This window comes from Enhydra lutris, unplaced genomic scaffold (genome assembly GCF_002288905.1).
Source record: "Enhydra lutris kenyoni isolate GAN:26980312 unplaced genomic scaffold, ASM228890v2 scaffoldscaffold24, whole genome shotgun sequence".
Classification (NCBI taxonomy): Eukaryota; Metazoa; Chordata; class Mammalia; order Carnivora; family Mustelidae; genus Enhydra; species Enhydra lutris.
Window position 1 is genome coordinate 14924147 of NW_019154108.1, and position 21247 is coordinate 14945393.

At 47.1% G+C, this 21247-nt stretch overlaps 1 protein-coding gene across 3 annotated transcripts in view; it reads right to left on the bottom strand.

Annotated features, from left to right (window-relative positions):
* LOC111150673 (protein tyrosine phosphatase, non-receptor type 14) overlaps positions 1-21247 on the bottom strand; it is a 169257-nt gene that overhangs the window by 21462 nt on the left and 126548 nt on the right. For all 3 annotated transcript variants that reach the window (XM_022508202.1, XM_022508203.1, XM_022508201.1), the window contains exons 6-13: positions 19030-19100; positions 18122-18209; positions 13953-14041; positions 10947-11034; positions 10067-10149; positions 7145-7202; positions 3556-3634; positions 50-1530 (exon numbers count right to left, since the gene is read on the bottom strand). In XM_022508202.1, coding sequence (XP_022363910.1) covers positions 50-1530; positions 3556-3634; positions 7145-7202; positions 10067-10149; positions 10947-11034; positions 13953-14041; positions 18122-18209; positions 19030-19100 — 2037 coding nt within the window. The remainder of the gene's footprint in view (positions 1-49; positions 1531-3555; positions 3635-7144; positions 7203-10066; positions 10150-10946; positions 11035-13952; positions 14042-18121; positions 18210-19029; positions 19101-21247) is intronic.

A 21247-nucleotide genomic window follows, 5' to 3' on the forward strand; every position in this document is an offset into this window, starting at 1 on the left:
GGACACTGCAGGGGACGCAGACCCCGCCCCAGGAGAGCAGGACACTTACCCTGAGCGCCATCTCTCTCTCTATAATGCTGTCTTCCAGCGAGAACATCTCGGACACGGGTCTCTCCTTCACAGGCTCTTTTTTGACCCGCTCCTTTACGCTCGTCAGGTCGGGTTCAGAGATGGACGGACCGAGGGAAGGCCCGGCCACGGCCAGCTGGTCGGCTCGGGAGACGCTGATGGCCTTGGCCGGCCCGTGTCTCAGGACCCTGGCCCTGGCCACGGCAGGAGGCAGGCCAACCTGGTCTTGCCTCAGTGCCCCATTGCTGACGCTCTTCCTTGGGCCGGGGTACTCAGGTGGGGGTTTGTTTGGGATCCGGGCCAAGGCTGCCTGTAGCTGGGCACTGTACCCCATCTTTTCCCGGAGCACGGGGATCTGTGGCACCGAGCCCGGGACCTCCTCGTCCTCCTCGTCCTCGCTCTCACTGCTGTGGATCAGCATGGTGGCGTCGGAGAGAGTCTTCTTATGGTGGTAATGGGGAAGCTGGTGAGCCTCGTGGCTCCCGGGCACCTCCTCGGGGGGCCCCTGCTCCCGGAGGGTGTTCCGGCGAGCCATGGGGATGTTGAGGGACTTCAAGGTCATGGCTTCCATGCCCCGCACCATGCTGCTCATCACCTCCAGGCTGTGGCGCTTATTCACGGGGCCGTGGTGCTTGGTGGCCGTGAGGGGCTCGCTCACCTCCTGCAGAGACTGGTGCACCACCGGGGAGCTGTCCTCTTGGAAGGTCTTCACCGAGAGCTGCACTTTGCGGGTCACCAGGTCAGGGCTGCTGCCGCTGACATACTTGTGGCGGTGGCTGGCGAGGTCCGGGGTGCTGGTGGCAGGGCGCGGCCGCGGGTAGGGGGGCGGCGGCCTGAAGAGATAGTTCTTGAGCATGTGGGCCGCACTGTAGCTCTGCGCGCCCTGGAGCTGCGTGTTGGCCAGCTCGGGGGTGCTCACCGTGTGGGAGATGGCGCTGGCCCCCGGCTTGCTCGGCACCGTGCAGTTTTTTGGGTTCATCGGGTCGGATGGACTGACGAGCTTGTTACCGTAGCCGCCCTGGGGCCCGTAGGGGACGGTGTAGGGGTGCCGCTCCCGCATCTCGGGCTGGCTGTACACCAGATCCTCCGGCTGGTTGTAGGCGTGCGTGTTGATGATGTTGAGGTTTCGCAGAGACTGGCTCTGGCTGTCCGTGGGCAGGACCCCCCTGTTCAACTGTCGCATGACTGTCTCGTAATCGGGGGTCGGCCGGTAAGACGGCACGATGATGGCGCTGTGCCGGTGGCTCGGGATGTAGTCCGCCCGCATGATGTCGCTCCCCGGAATACTGAGGTTGGAGGACACAGGAGAGGCCTGGACGAACGTCTGCGAGCAGCTGAGGGAGTTGATGCTGTGCGCACTGCACACGCTGCCGTTGGTGACGGTGCCGTTTAAATAGTTCAAGTCCAGGCTGTTGTGAGAGTTGCGATATAAAGCTTCCTCGTTCCCATGGACGATGCTGTCTACAAGGAGTCAAACAAAGGCACGTGAGCCCCCACATCGCCCTCCTTCCACTGAGTTCCCCCTCACACTCGTGGGTGTGATTTTTTAGAAGTCATGAAAAGTGAAACCCTAGGGTCTCCACCCAAATGTTCCACAGGAAAACTAGGAATTTTGGGTGAGGTGCCAACATACAGAAGGAACCCTTGAAAGCATACTAAAAAAAAAATCTAATCAAAGCAAGCCATGCCCATTTGGAATAGTTACTACCTGGGTCAGTTCTCGATTTTGCCATCAGTTTTGAAATCAGGCACCAACAATGGCCTTCATGCTGGGTGAATCTGTCTTCTTGTTTAGGGTCAGCAACAGAGGACTGGATATTTGGGCCGGGAAGTCAAGAACTTCAACAGGGCAACAGATTTGACATTACCGAGCACCTGTGGCTTAGGTTCCTGACTGTGTCGGCAAAGGTCCCTTCACCTGAGGGACAGCTGAGCGTTAAGACACAAGACAGGGATGCAGTCATGACGTCCACGTGCATGGCTAGCTTGCTGTGACGAGCTCCCAGAGCAGGGCAAAAGCAGAATCAGGAGTTCAGCCACTGCCTACAACTCTCCTCTAAAATCAGTTTCCTCACTGAGGTCAATTCACATTCAAATTAATAAGAGTCCAAGGAGGTATCGAAAGAGATAAAAAGTACATTTCTAAAGTCAGGCCCATTCTAGGTGTCTGGGGTTCCTTTAAAACACACACATGCACACACACAAACACACACACACACACACCCCTTGAGGAAGGCAACCTCTTGCTGAGACACTTTTCGGTGGGCAAAGTACATTCACGTTCACACTATGGATTTAAGCATGAGCAAAGTAAAGGAAGACAAGGCAGAAAGACAAACAAAACAAAACAAAAAAACAAAACACCCCCAACCAACCAGAAAAGGTGACTGAAAACACTCAGCTGCTCGAAGAGGAGGGTGGTCCCAGACTAGAGGAGAGTTGCTGGGTAAGAAAACCCAGCAGAACACGGAGACAAAAGTGTTCCCCTTCTAGCTCTACTGGGGTTTGGTGTTTTCCCACAGAAGCAGGGAAACTTTGCTAGTCTTCTTATAAAAAGTAAGTGTTTTATTAAATAGCCTTCATTATCTAAGTTTCCAATTGCACACTCTGACAGCACAGAGAAATTCAAAATCGCTGGCATAGGATAACACAGAAACTAATGATACATTTAACATATTGTCAGCCTCCCAGTTTAATTTCATTCCTTTTCTGAGATGCCGTTAGTGTAATGACGAAGAGCTCTGGCTCTTGACACCAATTTTCCTCTCCAAGCTCCTCCAACTCCCCTTCTGTATCCCACTTTCTGTATCTGCAAAATGGAATAATGGTACCTATAGCGAGGATTTATGCTGAGGATTAAATGAAACAATACGTTGCAAGGGCTTAGCACAGTGCTTCGGGAGTGGAATTGCTCTATAAATGTTAATTGTGATTATTAGAATCATTATTACTGGATTGGATTTTTCTCACACATTTTGCATGATGATGTTTTGCGGGAGGAAAAGAGGAAGAAAAGAGATTTACTTGGAGGCAAGAACAAGTGCACAGACAACTGGCAGACAATAGTGAAAAAGAGTTGGGAGGATTTGTGCCTTTGTTCTAAGTATTCTGGATGTCTGTATTCTCCGTCACCGTGAGAGCCCAGTGCACTGTTACAAACTTTCTGATAAGGGCAGTGAGGGTGAAGAGTATTCGATTGGGCTTACTGGCCCTCTCTCTTCTCCAAGCCCACTTACCAGAGGCAGAAGAAAAAGGAACTTGCCCCCTTCCGTCTCCCAACTCCCCTGGCAGCCAATTCTGGAAAAACCTTCCTCTCCGGGGCCAGTGACATTCTCTGCCTTTCATACATCAAAAGTGCTGCCGTCATTCAGACAATGACAAAGTCAAGACAAAAGTATGACTGTCGTCTAAAAAAAAAACTGTCTTTCCTGCTCACAGGTACTCAACTTTTCGTCTTAAGAAGGGAAAATGGCAAGCCCCGGTTACCTTGTGAAGTGTGTGTTTCCGAGTAGTGTTCCCCACACTGGACGTGCATGGGAGGCAAGATGTACGGCTGCTGTCGGGGCTGAAAGAGAGAACACGGCAAAGCTGGGAAGGCCGCGGCACAAGGGGCCATGGACGATCGCTGGCAGGGAACCCACCCATCACTCGCCCACCCCTGCGGGGAAGCACAGCGTGGCTGCTCGGCCTGTCCGCCCTTGACCCACACCTCTTTCTCGCTCCTCGGTACCCCTGACTCCTCACTAAGTTTAGGACTGGAGAAACGGGAAAGGGAGGAGTAGTGAGGCTGGTTCAAGGTGGGAGAGATAAAGAGGCTACAATGAACATATCGTCCATTTCCTGATACACTTGCAAGACTCCCAATGCCTTTTTAAGGAATAACTCAGAACATGGATAGTATTCTGTTCTACCCAAGAAATAACGTGACAATGGGGGAACTCTTTTTCATTCTATTAAAAATTGGCTGTACCTATAACCCTTGTTTACAGTACATCAACTTCCAACAGGGACAAGGGAGTGCTGAGCTGGGTCCACTTGCAAACTCATGTAAAAATCTGAAGGGTGACCCACAACAGTAAGTGTGCAGTTCACAAGACCACTTATGGACCCTCCCATTGGAGAACCCAATATGGAAGGGCCTGGCAGGGATTCCAGTTCAATTCCAATCTCCCCCTCTACGCACACCCCCTTTGGTGAAGAATCTTTTCCAAGAGATTCTTAAAGATGGCCATTTAGCCTCAATCTGATTAACTTCCTGCTGTAGGTAAGGGTGAACTCAGAGGGAAAAAAAAAAATGCTTAGACAGGTTCAATATTTGGTGAGCCAACAAAGGAAATACAGTAAGTTGCTAATGGGATCTAGAGCAAGACATTGAACCTGAGTAGGTCTCAGCTTCTTGTCAATCATAAATCATGCCTCTTCCCCCCCATGAGAAACAATAATCATTTTATTTATATATTGGGATTCCAGATGAGAACTTGAAGAAAAAGCTTTGATACTAACAAAAAAATCTTTTAAAAACTTTAAGCCTGTAAACCACCAAGCAAAATATCTTATATTGCTATTTGATTATTTTGAAATTAGCCTTATAGATACTGGTTTAACTGTTACTGCTCTAGGAAGAAAGTTGAGATCAAGCCAAAAAAAAAAAAAAAAAAAAAAAAAAAAAAAAAAACAGAGCCAGCAGGGGTCACACTTTCTCAGTGTCCCTCCGTTAAAGAAGAGCACCTCCAGAATCATGACTCATCTACCACTTCCTCTGCCATAAAGGATGCTTAAGCATCGAAAGGGAAAAGAAGGTGATGAAGACAAGGGATCCAAAAATGAAAAAGAGTCAGGAGAGAAGAAATGAAGAACTGAAACTAATCTAAGAAATTAGTTCATGGTACCAAAGAAAAGGTGCTGAATCACTATCAGCTTTTCTAAATATTCCCAAATCTCCCTTTGGCTGGTTTTTGAATTATAATTTTAAAATATTTTTCCTCTTCTTGGTAATACATCATTCAACTCAGTTTTTCCAGAGTGGGACAGCCAGTTTTGAGGCTTGAAACAAAAACAGCGGGAAGGGATTCATACAAGGTAGGAGAAACCCGTGGTAAGGCACAGTTGGCTTGCTGCCTTCTCTCGCACTTATTTTTTTAAAAAGCCAATAATTAAGTGATTGTGAACTGGCATTAAATGTAGAGCAAAGAACAAAACAGCAAACACTCCAAATACCATTTCAGGATATTATTTATTCCATATAGTATATATATGTATATATTCTGTATATGTAATGCATATTATTCTATTTCTTTCCAGACCTGTTAATACAGAAACAAGTGAGATGCTATAACATGGGCAGCCAAAGAGCAAGAGAAAAGTAGCAGTCCTGGGCATCAGCAAGGAAGCCAAAAAGAGACAATGCCACTCATCCCAGGGAACTTCTGGTGAAATGGTTTAAGCCTAAGGGTACAGGAAGGGGGGAAGCCTTGAATTTGGCTTCCTGCAAACTGTCTTCATCCAGATAAAATAGGAAAGCCTCTTTATCTTCTCTAGATAAATAAGATGAGATCCAATCACAAGACAGCCTTACAGTGCTTTGCCCCTATGGTGTTTCAAGGACATAAGTGAAAAATTATCTCCCTAATGAAGACATGTGGACTCTACAGAAAAAATTAAAATAATATTCACAAAGGAGAAGTATAAAGAAACCAGTGCCATGAACAAATCTATTAATGCCACAAGGGAAAAGCCCAAAGTGACCCTTGAGATCTCCAAGGCAAGGGCCACTTGTGAGATGCTATGCATGATATCAAGATTAATAATATTCATGTGGGGACTCAGGAATGTGATGACATATGGTACAATTTTAGAATTCTAAGAGTTCATTGTCTATGCATTTTCCAGAAAAAAAAAAAATCCCCAAAACTTTCCTTTTAAAAGACAAGTTAAAGATATCCTATAGGGTATACACTATGTATAAGAAAAAAATCAATTTTATTCTATCATGGCAAAGAAAATCCTCAACTAGAAAATGTTAAAGGTCACATATTTATTTTGATATTGTGTCAGACATCACAACCTAAAATACAAGAATTATGACTTAAAACAAGTAGATACTTTAAAGGGAACCAACTCTCCTGTATCTTTTTATGATATTATCCTTAACTCATCCTCAAAATAAAACACGGCCTAAGATAGAACACATGTATTGAAATGAGAGTTGTGTTTCCTTATTCAGAAGAGGAGCAGTTAAAAAACAACAACAACAACAACAACTATGTTAGTTAGAAAAGCAGATCAGTTCAGTCAATCAATTTTGTTGACTTTAAAATTGGAAGATATGGAATTAATCTTCTCTACCGAAAACCCTACCTGAGACCATCGACAGTAAACTCATTCAATTTGGGTTCATTTGAAAAGCATTTTCCCTCCCTCCCTTCCTTCCTTCTTTCCTTCCTTCCTTCCTTTCTTAAGAGAGGGAAAGGGGGAGGGGGGACAGGAAGAGAAAGAATCTTAAGCAGGTTCCATGCCCAGCACAGAGCTGGATGTGGGGCTTGATCTCACTACCCTGAGATCATGACATGAGCCCAAATCAAGAGTTGGACGCTTAACCAACTGAGCCACCCCGGTGTCCTTAAAAAGCATTTTCTGTCTAGTTTATTAAGCTCTATCTATGGGCAGTGAATACAAAAAAATCGTGGAGCTTTTAACTGAAGACACATCTGTATGAGGCAACCAGGAACAGTGAGTGATAAAACCACAATGAACGAGGGGACGAAACACATGTAATAGGTTACTCGTTTAAGAAACATGATCTCATCGGCCCTGAGACTTACTCTTAAGGGGTGAACTTGAGCCACACTTCAAGAAGTGATGGCCATAGATGGGCACGTGGATGTCCCACATGATGGGACATGAATGGGACAATGGATGTCCACCACACCTGCTTGGCAGACTGATGCTCTTCTGGGTTCTCATCAGATCTCACCTGGTCATGGCACCCTAGGCATGTCTCCTCTCAAATTAGCAACAAAAGGCCACTCCATTCCCAACAGTCAGACCATTTGATTGCTGAAGACTTTATACATACCAGAGAGGACCGGCTCCAGGTGGGCTGGCGTCTGATGGGGGGTGGAGAATTTGATTGTCTAAATAGAAAGTTAAAAAAATGAGAATGGTCATTACATTTATAAGACACAGACAAGAGAGGGAGAAAAGGGGGAAAACAGACAGGACGGGTAAGTAATTTATAGCAAAATGTAAACATTGATTTTCTGAATGAAAAATTTTGATTTCCTTTTTTATTATTTTATTTTCAAAATGTTTAGAGCATATGACCCTTAGATAATAAATTTTACCAAAGAATAAGGCTTATTTCCAAAGAAAGATTATGAGAGAAATAAGCAAGACTGAAAAATTTCACTATTATTACGTGGATTTTTAAAAATTGTATTCTTTGTATCTTTGTGTATGTGTAAAATCTTTCATAATGAAAAACAACAAGTAGAAAAAATACTTTTTGAAATGCTGCCAGTCAAATGAAATAAAAAACAGGTTAAATATGTTTGAGTAAGACCATATAAAGTTGTTCTTAGATTAAGATAATATCAACTACAAATATTTATCTCATAAGATCCTTTCCAGACTGAGAATGAACATGAATTTTTTATTTTTATTTATTTTTATTTTTTTATTTGACAGACAGATCACAAGTAGGCAGAGGCAGGCAGAGAGAGAGAGGAAGAGGAGGCAGGCTCCCTGCTGAGCAGAGAGCCCGATGCGGGACTCGATCCCAGGACCCTGAGATCATGACCCGAGCCGAAGGCAGAGGCTTTAACCACTGAGCCATCCAGGCGCCCCTGAACATGAATTTTTTAATGTAGAGATAAAAATGTGTGGGGACTAAGAGTATTATCAAATTCTGGAGCACTGAAATCAAAGGAGCCTTTGAGAAATGGTCCCAAATTTCAGAGCAACACTTTCCTTAGTAGTGCTCAGTGAAATCATAAAAGGACAAAAACAAACAAAACAGGACCTGTAGAGTTTTCCATAAAGCTAGAATTCTTCAATTTAAAACACTCTCCTTAGTCTGATAGTTCACCTTTCCTACACTTTTGTATCTTTTCTTTTATGAAGTGATGGAAGCAGTAGAATAATGTCATATGTTTTTTAACAACTGGACAAATACAATATTATAAGACCTAGATTATAGGCTTTATAATATTATTATAAGACCTGAATTTTTTCTTCTCAAGTCAAGAAATACGGGAACCACTCCCTGGAGCTATATGTGAAGATGACAAGCAGTAGTAGCTCTGTGAGCAAAAAATAAAAATAAAAATAAAAAGATGATAGTCTTTTTGAGGTCAGGGTGTGAAGACCTCTAGACAAGGAGGCTGGTAAGATGACACCAGATTCATAGAACTTCAGGGGGTTATCCTAGACTTTAATGCAGCCTGCACTGAGATTCTGATTTTTTGTGTGTATATGGGTGTGTGTGTGTGTGTGTGTGTGTGTGTGTGTGTGTATTAAAGAGTCCCGGTTCTTATCATATAAGAGGTTAGGAACCTCTCAATGCCTGATAGGAATAGGAGAAGAATGGTTATTACAGAAGTAGAAAAGAAAACACAATGTCCTCAGTTTTCACCCTAATATAGGATGTTCACTAATATTAGAAGACCACAAGATAAAAAATACTCAGAAAATTTTATAAATCCACTTGCTGAGAAATGGTCAAACCAGAAGACCACAGTAAAATCCACTTCTCGGAACAGTTTTATTTCAATGCACCCTCCAGAAGTCAACCCCAGAATTCCTGTTCGTGTCAAAGACACCCCGACAAAGGAAAGGCCAGAGCAGTGCAGACCCACACGAAGTGATCTAGAGGGAATCTGGTCGAAAGAAGGGCGAGTGCGCATGCGCTTCTGTAGGCCCGCGCGCTCCTGTCCCCAGTCAGGGCTATTTATTTGCCGCTCCCGGGTCCCTGCCCGTCTCAATTTACATTTGCAAACTTTGCCGGCAGATCTGATGACTATCACCTCTCCTTTCAGCCTCCAACAGTGACCAGTTGCAATGACTGGCTTGAAAGAGCCTCCATCGTGTGGAGAAGAAAGTCTGTCAGGACGTGAGGCTCCGGCTGCTCCGGCTCTAAAGCAGCCGCGGTTTTCAGCAGGAACTGCTCTGGGACAATACTCGCGCGCTCTTGGATGTGTCCACTGGGGGCATGGAAAAGCAGTTCCTCGCTTGCATTCATATCCCCGAACTCTTTGAAACACAATTAAGCACCTTGGGTGCCCCAACTGCCGAATGTTCTCTGCTGAGGAACGTCTTTTGAAGGCAACCAAAATAAAGGCAATGATAGCGTGAGGCCCAGCGACGCCACGTCCAAGGTCAGGTCACGTTTAAGTTCCCGTATCAGACTCCCTTTCCCGTCTTTATTTCCAAATTAGATTTAAAAAACACACATGGACTCGTGACATCTATTAGTGTCTTCCAAGGCTTCCTGTAATTACCCTGGCCTCTCATTTACAGGCAGATGACATGACCCAGGAGCACACGCCGGGTTAGCCAACTGTGTAAGAGAAACAGGGCTGAGGATGACAGACGCTTCTTTTCTTTCAAGTTGGCTTGCCACTCTGTTACACACTTCTGAACCGACTCTGCATCTGACACGAAGGGGCACCCCGGCAAATTGGGAACGGCTCGGCTCCTCCGAACTCCGAGCTGGAGGACGGAAAGGCACTAATGCGGGCCGACCCATCCAGGTAGTCAAGCTCTCACAGTCAATTTGTGAATTATTTTCTCTCCAGGCATATGCACTACGCCAGACAGTCTTCATCATTAAAGATCTTTCGCTCCTGCCTGGATTCAGCTTATTCCTTTAGCTTCGGCGAGGAGGGAGGGAGGAGGGCGAATGGAAAAAGCGATCTAAGCCATCTACGACATCCCTAAATGCCCATGAACTGAACGTGAGCGAGCCACCCGGGAAGGTGCCGGGCTCACGCTTACTTACTCAGTGCAGATTTTGTTTTGTTTGTAAAACTTGTGCCGTGTAGCAAACAACCGAGAAATGTACTTGGCATTTTCAATATCGTCCTTGGGAAAGAAGAGACGGGGAAAAAGTAAGTATTTGTTTGACTGTAGATGCGTTTCCCTAGGATTCTCCTGAACAGGGCCACATCCCTTCCTCCCATCAGGCCAAGCGCAAAACAGCACCCTGAGCTGTAAACCCACATGCCGAAATCCTACGGTGCATGTGGCTAGGAAGTCCACCCAAGGGTGTAGACAGTCTGTCAGTTACAGAGTCATCTAGGCTCAAGGCACTGGGCTTACGCTGATGAGCTGCCGTGTCTTCACACAGTTTCAAACCAACTGCTTTAAAAAGAAATGAATGAAGACAGAGCCTGGAAGGAACACCGAGCTTCTCTGAGATGGCCCTGAGGTGCATGAACAGTCCTGGCTCTCAAGGGGGCGCTCAACAGAAGGTTGAGCTACGTCAGGACCTGCTTGGGCGGCGGTGGGGAAGGAAATCCAGGTCAGCCGGCTAAAGAAAATGCCAGCAACATCATCCAGGGGTTACTGGATGCGGGTTTGTAACTTGAGCGCTGAGGAGCGTGGCACACCAGACATGTGATCCACCACAAACACAGCAGGTGGAGGAACCCAAACCCCAGAGTCCAAACTCAGCTTGGAAACCTCACATTTTGAACAGGAAATTACCATCACTATCCGGAAATGAGTAATGATAGCACTGGGCGAGGGCTAGGCAGTTATCGGTTTGAGAGAATATTTATCCTCTCATGATACGGAGAGCAAGGAAAGAATATCCTGAGGTGAGAAATCAAACAGCAAGCTGCCTGTCGGACCCTAACCCATATTTCCATTTTGCTCACCGTGTGAAAGAGGGCAGTCTCTTCCTTGTTGATGAGCTCCACTAGAATAGTAGACTTGTTGTGAGTGATGTTCCCGATATCATTCCACCTGGCCAAAAGATAGGCAACTGGGTTTGCCAACGATGTTCCATGCAGCTATGAAATAGCGTAGGAGGGTCGTCTGCTAGTGGGGAGTCTCATCTGACAAATTATGATTTAACCACAGTTTTGAAAGCTTAACAATCTTTCTCTCCAAGCAAAAGAGTAAAACACAACATGCACTGACTTAAATACCTAAAAATGCTATAAAACATCCATCTAGATACTGCTGTTCTTAAGGTACGGTTTCCTTCATGACTAATGATGAGGAAAATATTTGAGGATTCTCTGCCTTGTTTTTCACATTTCCAAACTACAAAGGATTTCCCATGATCCCCATTTTTAATAACAGAGAAGCATATTATTTTAAAGCCATGTGTTTCCAGGAATCCAGGCCAAAGAATCCACAGATTCTGTGTTGCAGCGTATGCTACAGATGGATTATGCCACCAAGAAAAAGTGCCCAGGGAATGTTTAATGTGTCTCCATTTTTGTGATGGGTCATACACATAAACACACACACACTTCATTCCCTTTCCTCAGGAAGACCTTCACTAAAATGAGACACATGAAATAACCACCAGACAAGGGAAGGTAAGCTACCGTTTCCCACCCTACTTGGAGCCAATCTTCAACCATCTCTTACTACTGCCTACCTTCTCTCTGCGCCCCAGTCTATAATTCCCTGCCCAATGCCTCTTCATGTCAACATTACACTTCCCTATCTTCCTCCTTTAAGACTCATCTCAGAAGTCACCTTCTCTCTCTTCCTCATCCCCGACCACCCACATGGGAGGAAAGAATCTGGTGTAGTCTTCTCTGGGGTACTGCATGGTATAATGATTGTTTACTTCTGTGACTGGATCCCCAGCAAAGGCAAACCAGACCACAGGCTCCCTGCCTAGAGAGTCTGCTTTCTTCATCTCTGGCCTCCATGCATTGAGCGACGTACCTAGCACGCGGGATGCAGTAAATGTTTGCTGAAAAAATCAGAAGTCATAATATTGCCTCCCATCTATACAGAGTATGGGTTCTTCATCAACTCTCTAAGGTAGACAAGGCAGCTTGTTTCTACTTCAGAGAGGAGACAATTTAGGCACAAATGAGCACAGGGCTTAGCCATGTTCACCCTGCACATCGGGGATGCAGGAGTTCTACACCTGGGGCTTCCAGGCTTTCCTCCAGTCCTTCCATTACTTCAGTACCAACTGTGTTCATAGACATCTGCCGGGGCCATACGCTCTACAGGGGCTCAACACAGCTGTCTGCTGACTTACAATTCCATCAGATTCCATCTACATGGACTCATAGCTAATGTTCCTCAGTGAAGGTCTCTAGAGATAAGAGATAGTTGTTTTCCTCGGGCTCCATTCCTTCAAATCACCTGCCAAAACTCTGGATCCACTCCTCACTCCACAGTGTGACTCTACCTGGGGGCCTTCTTACCATGACACTATGGTAGAAGTAAATTCCCATCCTGTAGGGGTTTTTAAGATAAGTGCTAAAGAGGTCTGGAAGCAGTTCTTAAGGAACTGAACCAAACCATGAGTGGCTTATCGACAGCAAAGTTTCAAAGGGCTATTTTCTTCGATTTAACCTCTGTAGCTGGAAGGCAAGACTTGTCTACTTTTCTAGACTCAAGGAGAAAATGAAGCATTGACTGAGAACCACATGAGACAAAATGCCTAGACAGCCTGAAGTGGGCATAAAAATGTGAAGTTACAACTCTGTGCAATTTATGTATTTCATTTGATTACTTTATAATTTGTTGTAGGTATATGGACCTGAGGGAGTACGTCCAAAAGAAAGAAAGTTTACTCTACAGCCACAAAGCTCTCTCTCCCTACTCCTGCCTTAATAAGGTCTCCATGCAAAGATTAAGAGAAAATCAGTGGACAAAAATAGTATCAGGGGGGAGACCTAGCAGGGGAAAGAGCCAATTAGGAAGCTTTTGGTGGTGGCGGTGGGGGGGGCGTTTGCAAAATAACCTGCATCAACTATCTATCCAGAGGGTACACAGCTGGGCAAGATCCACTTCCAGAAGCTGGACTTGGCTTTGCCTCTAAGAGCTGTCTTTGATTATCTGCACTAGGTGCACAGCTCTGCCTATCAGATGCACACACAGGAAAGCTGTTCTTCTACTAAATAGTCGGCCACATTGCCCTTGTAAATGAAAGCAAGCACACAGTTTTTGAGATCGTTGACACCACGGTGACAACTATGGGCACCCATCCAAGCAAGCTCATTGACATGTAAGAAAGAAGACACTGCCAAATCCCTATACCGGTTCTCGCCTCTTCAGCGGAGAAGAGGGTTTAAAATGAGAAATAATGCCCATCACCCAATTATCCCTTCCCATGAATGAATGAATGAATGGAAAAATAAAATACAAAATAAAAGTATCAGCCCTTTAATTTGTGATAACAAATTCACTGCTTTTAAAATGCATTTTCACAAATATAAAATGTTCTATTTTTAATATAAAATGAGTCTTCACTCCTCTAGCACGTGTGGTTAGGCAGAGGGTGATGGAAAATGCGAAGAAGCCAGTCGGGATTTAATGACTGGACACGGATAACACGGACAAAGGTAACCAGCAGGACTGACTAGACAGCAGGCTTCCAACCAGACTCACAGTTTTGTGCCATTCTTCTGGCTCAGCAGGGTTCAGTAGCACCTTTCCTGGAGTCAAGTGGGAAGAAAGAGCTTCCTCCATCCCCCAACCCCCAAACAGGCCTCTAGGAAAAGTGAGATGCATTTCTCGGTAACTGCTCAAATCTCACAGAGGGCTGATCTTATCTGAGTTGAGAAGAGCTCAACTCTGACCCATAGTCTAGCTCTTAACTCACTGGGATCCCTGTGAGCTTCGGTGGACTTTTCTAGAGTCCCTCAAGGGGAAAAGGGAAAAACAGACAAATAAGAGACTACCTGTATATTACTGCTTGTCTTCCGATTCTGTTTCTCACGAAAATCCCCATGAAGAAAATGCCCAGGTGCACACTGTTTCCATGATTGTCCTGCATCAGATCAACAGAAGAGCGGTGTGACCAGATGACCAGGGGTCCCGCAGAGCCAAGCCCCTGGGCCGCAGCACCTCCCTGCCGGGGTGGGGGGGGGTGCCACACCCCGTTTTCCTGCCCGTGGACGAATGAACCACAGACAGCATCAGGTCAACTGGCAACTCAGCCCTGAAGTGACTCAGCCTGCTGCACAGCCCAGCGCGCCATACACACACATATATATATTGTTTTCTTTTACCTCAAATTGTCACATTTTTCCTGTCCAAGAGAGAATTTCAGGATTTTCTCAGATCTGTTGGCAGTTAAGTTTCTCTTTCATGAACGTCTATGAATACCTTTTTCACTTTGGTTTTTTTAAATCAAAATGGCACACGTCCATAGTTTATGTACGCACATCACATGCGTGTGATCACATGTGCCCTCAGTTTGCAGGACCCAGTGGGTCCTTTGGAGCCTGTTTAAAAGAAGCCAACAGCAGACCTGGCCCCACAATTTCCTCTCCCCAGAGACACCGACTTCCACTGCTTAACGCCATTGTGAGTGTCTATTTGTATCCACGGTGATTGGTGTTTGATTTTTTTTTCCTTAAAGATTTTATTTATTTATTCAACAGAGAGAGAGAGAGATCGATCACAAGCAGGCAGAGAGGCAGGCAGAGAGAGGGGAAGCAGGCTCCCCGCTGAGCAGAGAGCCCGATGTGGGGCTCGATCCCAGGACCCTGAGATCATGACCCGAGCTGAAGGCAGAGGCTCTAACCCACTGAGCCACCCAGGCACCCCTGAATGTTCCTTTTTAAAAGCAATCTATTCCTTTAAGGAGGAGAGATGCTTTTATCTTTTTATCTGGGAGACTCTGAGGAGGGTATTTCAGACACGGGAGTTCTCCACCCTGCAGAGTCTCTGCATATTCTGGGCTGCTTCGCTCCCTTTGCCCTGGCCTCTGTCATTCCTTGGGGGCCTGAAGGGTAATGCTCGGCCCTGTATTCGTACTCCGGATCGGGACACTCAGCACTGGCTGGGAGCTCCATGAGCACAGGAGGGGTATGAGGACGGCAGAGCTGCGGGGCAGTCTGCTGGGCCCTGGGCTGAGGAAGTCCAGATGACTCGTCTTCACTCTGGTGTCCTGGTCCCGTCAGGTGTTTCCAACCTCCTGCCTGGGAGAGCACAGCCTGCTGCCAGTGTGCCTGAGAGGAGCGCGGGGACAAGGCTCGCCATCCAGGGAGTAAACTGTCCCTCGGCCCCCCGCTTTTACCGGGGACATCCTCTTTGTGGAGTGAGCAGAGGGGCGTGCACAACTGGGCCCAAGATGGAAAAGAAGGATCTCTGTGTTCCCCAGAACACCTGATCCCATGCGAGACACAAAGACGGCAGTGTCCCTCCGCAGGGACCTCTTCTCAACCCACTCAGCAAAGCGCACATTAGAACAGGGCTCTGCGAACAGGGACAGAGAGAGGGCCGGGCCACTGCTGGAGGCAAAGCAGAGAGAAGGTCAGGAGACAAGACGTGGGAAGGAAAACAAGTGCCTTGGGAGTCAGAAGAAATTACAAGTAAATCACCCTGTAGAAAAATACGTGCAACGGGACGCCTGGGTGGCTCAGTTGTTAAGCATCTGCCTTCAGCTCAGGTTGTGATCCCAGGGACCTGGGATCGAGCCCTGCATCAGGCTCCTTGCTCAGCAGAGAGCCTGCTTCTCCCTCTCCCACTCTCCTGCTTGTATTCCCTCTCTCGCTGTCTCTGTCTCTGTCAAACAAATAAATAAAATCTTTAAAATTGTATATATATATATAAATTATATATGCATATTATTATGTGTATGTATATTATTACACATATATGTATATCATATGCATTATATAATATATAATTATACACACACACACACACATTTATATAAAGAAGCCAGGCAAAGTGGAGATGGGAAAGAAAATTCTGTGGAAATCCTTCTGGGGCACTTTGCCCTTAGAGGGCTGGGTGCAGCGGTCTGCTGGTGATGGGACCACGGGAGGAGTTCCCCAGGGCCAGGCAATGGCAAAAGCACAGGACGGATGCTTAGGCACCGTGCCTGTCAGAACTTAAAGGCTCAGAGTCAAACTCGGCTAAGGATGGAGGCTCCAGACACCAGCAGTCTCCCCGTGTCCATGCGCTCCGACAACACAGGAGCGACTGAGGCGACGGCCCTCCTCGGTGCGGAGGGGGAGGGGTGGGCCTGCCAAGGAGTGGAATAGTCCTCCTTCGACCTTGAAAAATTCTGAAGAACCATTCATGGAAAAGCCCACACTACTATGACACATCCACAGCAAGCTCCTTTGCTCAAGTTGGTCAAGAAGGACCCGCACTAACCCAGAGGGGCTCTATCACGCCTCAGTCTGCTCCTGAAACGTCCCTGGCTGCAGGAGCGCAGATCTCAGAGCTGACAACGGCCCGGCCCCAACTGGCACTGCTGCCCCGCCCACCATCCTCGGGTCTCTGGGAGTCACATGGTCTGGAGGTGGTCACCTGAGTCATGAACAGATACGTGGGCAAAAAGACAACGCCAGCTACATCACACTCCCTGGCAGTGAGTCAGCAGTGCCTGTCCGCCCACTCAGACCAAGGTACAGTACTCCCTTGTGCTCTTCCCACTGAAGAACATACCAGAAAGTGCATCAGAAACAAGCACAGTGGATTTCAACACTATTTCCACGGCCCCAATTTCCCACAGCGCAGAACTCCTGAAAACAGCACAAGTAAATGGGCCCCAAAACTAAACCCCCAACTTCCTGGGACGGACAAGGAACCCTGGGATGGGTTTTCTGGAAGTGAAGAAAAGTTTACCCGGATTTTTTAATGACCCAAAATATCATGACTATATATGGGCTGCTGAAATGTAAGTGGGATGCAGATGGCTTCATAAGGCATTATTGCAATGAAAATGGATGACAACCCTATGAAGGGCAGCCATTAGAGAAGCAAAAGAAAATTAAACAAATCTAAAAGAGAGTCATTTAGCCCTTTCCGCAAGCTGCGGCCACCCTGCTCGTTCTACTTGATGCGCATGGGCAGCTCTCATCAAGGCAAATTGCAAACGTGCAGCAGAGGGGGAACAGAACACTTAATAAAACAGCCAGCGGAGCCACTATGGAGGGAAATGTTTGTGCTAAAATCGCACCATCGCCCAAATGGCTGAAATGTGCCAGTTGCCTTAGGTTTCTGATAAAACTCTGGCTTTTGTGAAGTTGGTCAGTAGAGAGAAGAAAATGAGTTTGGATTATGGGCTCAGCTCTATGAAGGACCGAGCACCATGACCCCCACCCCCCCAACCACACCCACTTCAGGAGGTGGATTTGTTGCAAAAGATGTACTGTGCTGTAACAGTTTCCTAGGCACAGTTTCCAGAAGATTCCGAAGGGGCTGGAAACCCAGGAGGCAGGCTCTATGGAGCTTGAGAAATAAAGTGTGATTGCATATAAGAAATGTTTCTTTCTGCCTCACAAGCAATTATCCCTGTATCAGCTCAAATGAGAGAAAAGAGAATAAGCAGGTAAAACCAGAGGTCAGGGTCTTTATATTAAGGCATTTGCTTGTCCTGTTGCAAAACTGCCAGTGACTGTATACATTCACGGTGCCGGATGGGCTGGTGTTTGGGAGTAACTCAGATGGTGTTTCACCAACAAGCTATTCTGCCCAAGACCATGGAAAACTTCAAAATCTCTTAGTTAAGAAAAAGTGTTTGTGGGACACCTAGGTGGCTCAGTTGTTTAAGCCTTTGCCTTGGGCTCAGGTCACGATCCCAGGGTCCTGAGATGGAGCCCTGTATCAGGCTCCTTGCTCGGCAGAGAGCCTGCTTCTCCCTCTGCCTCCCACTCCCCCTGCTTATGCTCTCTCTCTCTCTGAGACAAATAAAATCTTAAAAAAAAGAAAGAAAGAAAGAAAAATTGTTTGCATTCTAAAGTAATCTGAATTTGCCAACTAATGCCACGTAGTGACCAGGAAGCCAGGTCGTTCTGGCCTGCTGCAGATCATTGCCGGCTCTCCGACTGCCTGCACTATTGTGAGAAAGCTGAAGAACGGACGGGCCAGGGTCTGCTGGGTCTGCTACCTTCACAGAGAAGATCTCCTGTCCAAATCCATCCAAACGTTCCACTTCGTTGATGTACATGAGCTCAGCTTCCGCGGGCAGGATTCCACTAAAATCACGACAGCATCAAAGAAGGAAATGGTTAGGGGCAACAAAGGCAGTAGAAGGTCCTACCCTCCTGATGGCAAATTCCAGAGCTGTGGTTTAGCTCTAGTTCTGGGAACAGCAAGCATCACCCAACTGTGAGGACATGTGCATTACTCAGTAATTCATTAACATAATCCCCACCGGCCTTTACTCAACGGGGAATAATCAGAGGAAGGTAAAGTGTTTAATTAAGAGCCACAGCCCTATAAGCACTAATTATTTCAGACATCTCTGTGAATAAAGCTGCCTGCTTTAAAAAAATAATTTTAAAAAAAAGTTATTTTTCTCCCACCTAGGGGGAAAAAAACCTCCACTGTTAAGAAAAAAAGGGGTTAAAAGGAAAAAGTTTAGGAGGATGCTATTTGAGGAGCTAAGTGGTCAAGATGAGTGAGCCTGAGACACCCGCATAGGTCCTCTGAGGTCTGAAGGGGGCCTGTTTGTTCTCCATTGGTCCCAGAACGATCCTCTCCCTCTTGATCTTGACTTTCCCACCCAAAGCCCCTCTCAGGTCTTCACACAGCTCAAATGTTTCCCCAGCTATGGCAACAGAGCTTTAGGAAGGTCAGAGAGACGAATTCTCCGTGTCTGCGTGAGCTTGCTCATGGTCAAGCAGAAAAGGAAAAAAGGAAGGAAGAGGAAGAAAAAAGAGAACAGGAGAAAGGGGTGAGAGGGCAAGCGGCAGAGTTTTTGGATCTACCCATGCGCTGGAAGACACCCGGGGGTGGGGGGGTGCTGACTCCGCCAGGGGCCACGCTGGGAACCATATCCTCCGCTGGCCTTACCTGTGGGCTTTGTGTTCCTGGGCTACCTTCTGTGTGAGCTCCTCCAGAACCGCCTCTTCCAGGGCCAAATCCTATCAACACAGAAGCAGTTAGGGCCATTTACTGTTCTGCGTATAAACCTTACGCGCTCTCTTCTCCAGAACACATTCCTGAGTAGCCTCCCTTCCTCGACCTCCCCTGTACTTCTTCAAATCAAAGGCTGTCCACTGCAGGATCAAGGGTCCACAGTTATTTCCATAACATGGCTCTCCACAACAACCTAGGCTCTCGGCTTATGACTAACACGCCTATTTCAAGGCACAGTTTGGGTCGCTGCCTACATTCTGCAGGGTCCGAGAAGAGCGCTTTTTTCATTTACCTTCTTCCCTGTCTGCCCCTCAGACTCACTTTTATTGAAATTGGTCAGTACTCATGTGGTTTTTTAAAAAACTTATTTATTTTATTAGAGAGAGAGAGAGAGCAGGGGGAGGGGCAGAGGGAGAGGGAGAGAGAGAATCTCAAGCAGACTCCCCGCTAAGCGTGGAGCCTGACATAGGCCTTGATCCAAGGATCCCAAGATTATGACCTGAACTGAAATCAACAGTCAGACAATCAACTGAGCCACTCAGACACCCCAGTACTTGCATGTTGTTAACAATCGGGGTACAGGCAAATGAATTTCCAGCCCCATTACCCTTTCAAAAGCTGAGCCTAGAAAGGGACTGTGTCCCGCCTTTTCAGTCTACCACCTTCACTAGCATCCGTGAGCTAATTCAGAGCTACCTGAAGGCAGAGAAGGCTCATTCGGATGTTACTTGACAGCCTTGGGAGCAGAGGAGGCCACGCGGGCTGAAACTAGGGAATTCTGTAAGGTCACAGTGCGTAGCTGAACAGCTGCTTTCTCAGTCACCTGACTCCTGGCCTCTGGGACCACTGGTGTGCTGGCTCCCAAGAGCTGAGAGCCAACTGCATACGCCTCTCCCCGACACCCCTTCAGTGACAGCGGGAGCACATCAGGGATCGTTAAACGTAACACTGTCTGGGATGGAGAGATGATCTGAAGGCAAAATCCAAGACAGGGAGACCAGAGCAAACAGGCCCTGGGACCCTGACAGAGCTGATGATCCTGGAGCTCCTCGCACCACTGGTGGTAACTTGGGGGTGCTCAAGCCAAGGGCCAGCTGCCTTGGACCCTCTGGGGAGGCAGCTTCCATGCGCCCTGCCCCAGGCGGATAAGCACCGCGGAGGACACAGATATGCACCATTTCCCTCTGAGCTCCAGACAGGCGGTCAGAAGGGGCTCTGAGCAATGTGTCCTGCTGAGGCCTTCTGAGGCTCATTGTAAACGTTGGGGGTGGGGGACTGGGGGACAGTATCCCCAAAAAAGTCTACCTCAAAACTGCAAGAAAGAGCCTACTGCAAATCAGGAAAACATGAGGTTTTCTTAAAGCTGGAAAACGAGGGTGTGACTACATGCTGGAAATCCTACAGGTGGTCCTGAGAAACCTCAGAGAAGGTGCAGGAACTCCTGGCAGCTCTGAGTTTCCATGCGTTAATGGATGAATGTGCTGCTTCCTGTTCAGCCATCTGCTGACATGACTCAAGCCCGCAGGAGGGGACACACTCAGTTCTACGTCGGGGAACAACAAGGACCATGTAGCCTAGAAATGGAGTCCCGTGCGTACCCCTAGCTATGGAGCGGAGGTCATAACCCACTACTAATTTTGAAAAGCTAATGAAAGGCATGTGGCCATAGAATAAAATAAAAACAGGTTAAGTGAAGATCGGAAAGTGCTCCATGAAACCCCAGCTTCCCACTTTTAGAGAAGAGAAAGTCCAAAAGTGCCCCTCTGGTGTGTACATGATTCGAGCGCCTCTGTCTGCACCCCGGGGCCCCCATGAGGTATGTGCCCCCCCGCCGCAGAGGACGTGCACAGGAACGGCCGAGTGCGTGCCTGTACACAGCCGCACACCTGTGGAGGGCCCTGGGTACTTAACTTTGTTCTTTTCTCTGCTGCAGAAATGCCATTTGACAAATTCCGTTGCTTTATAAGATCAAACGAGGCCATTCATCCCATCTTCCCTCCCCCACCAAAGGAATGCATTCTTCTCTTTGAAAGCTCTAATGGAACCAAGCAGAAAGTTTACAACCTTCCATGGCTCCCCACTGCCTGCTCAATTAGGTCAACACCTGCGCGGGGCATTTAGACCATTCTTCAGGGTGACCCAGCCTCCCCCC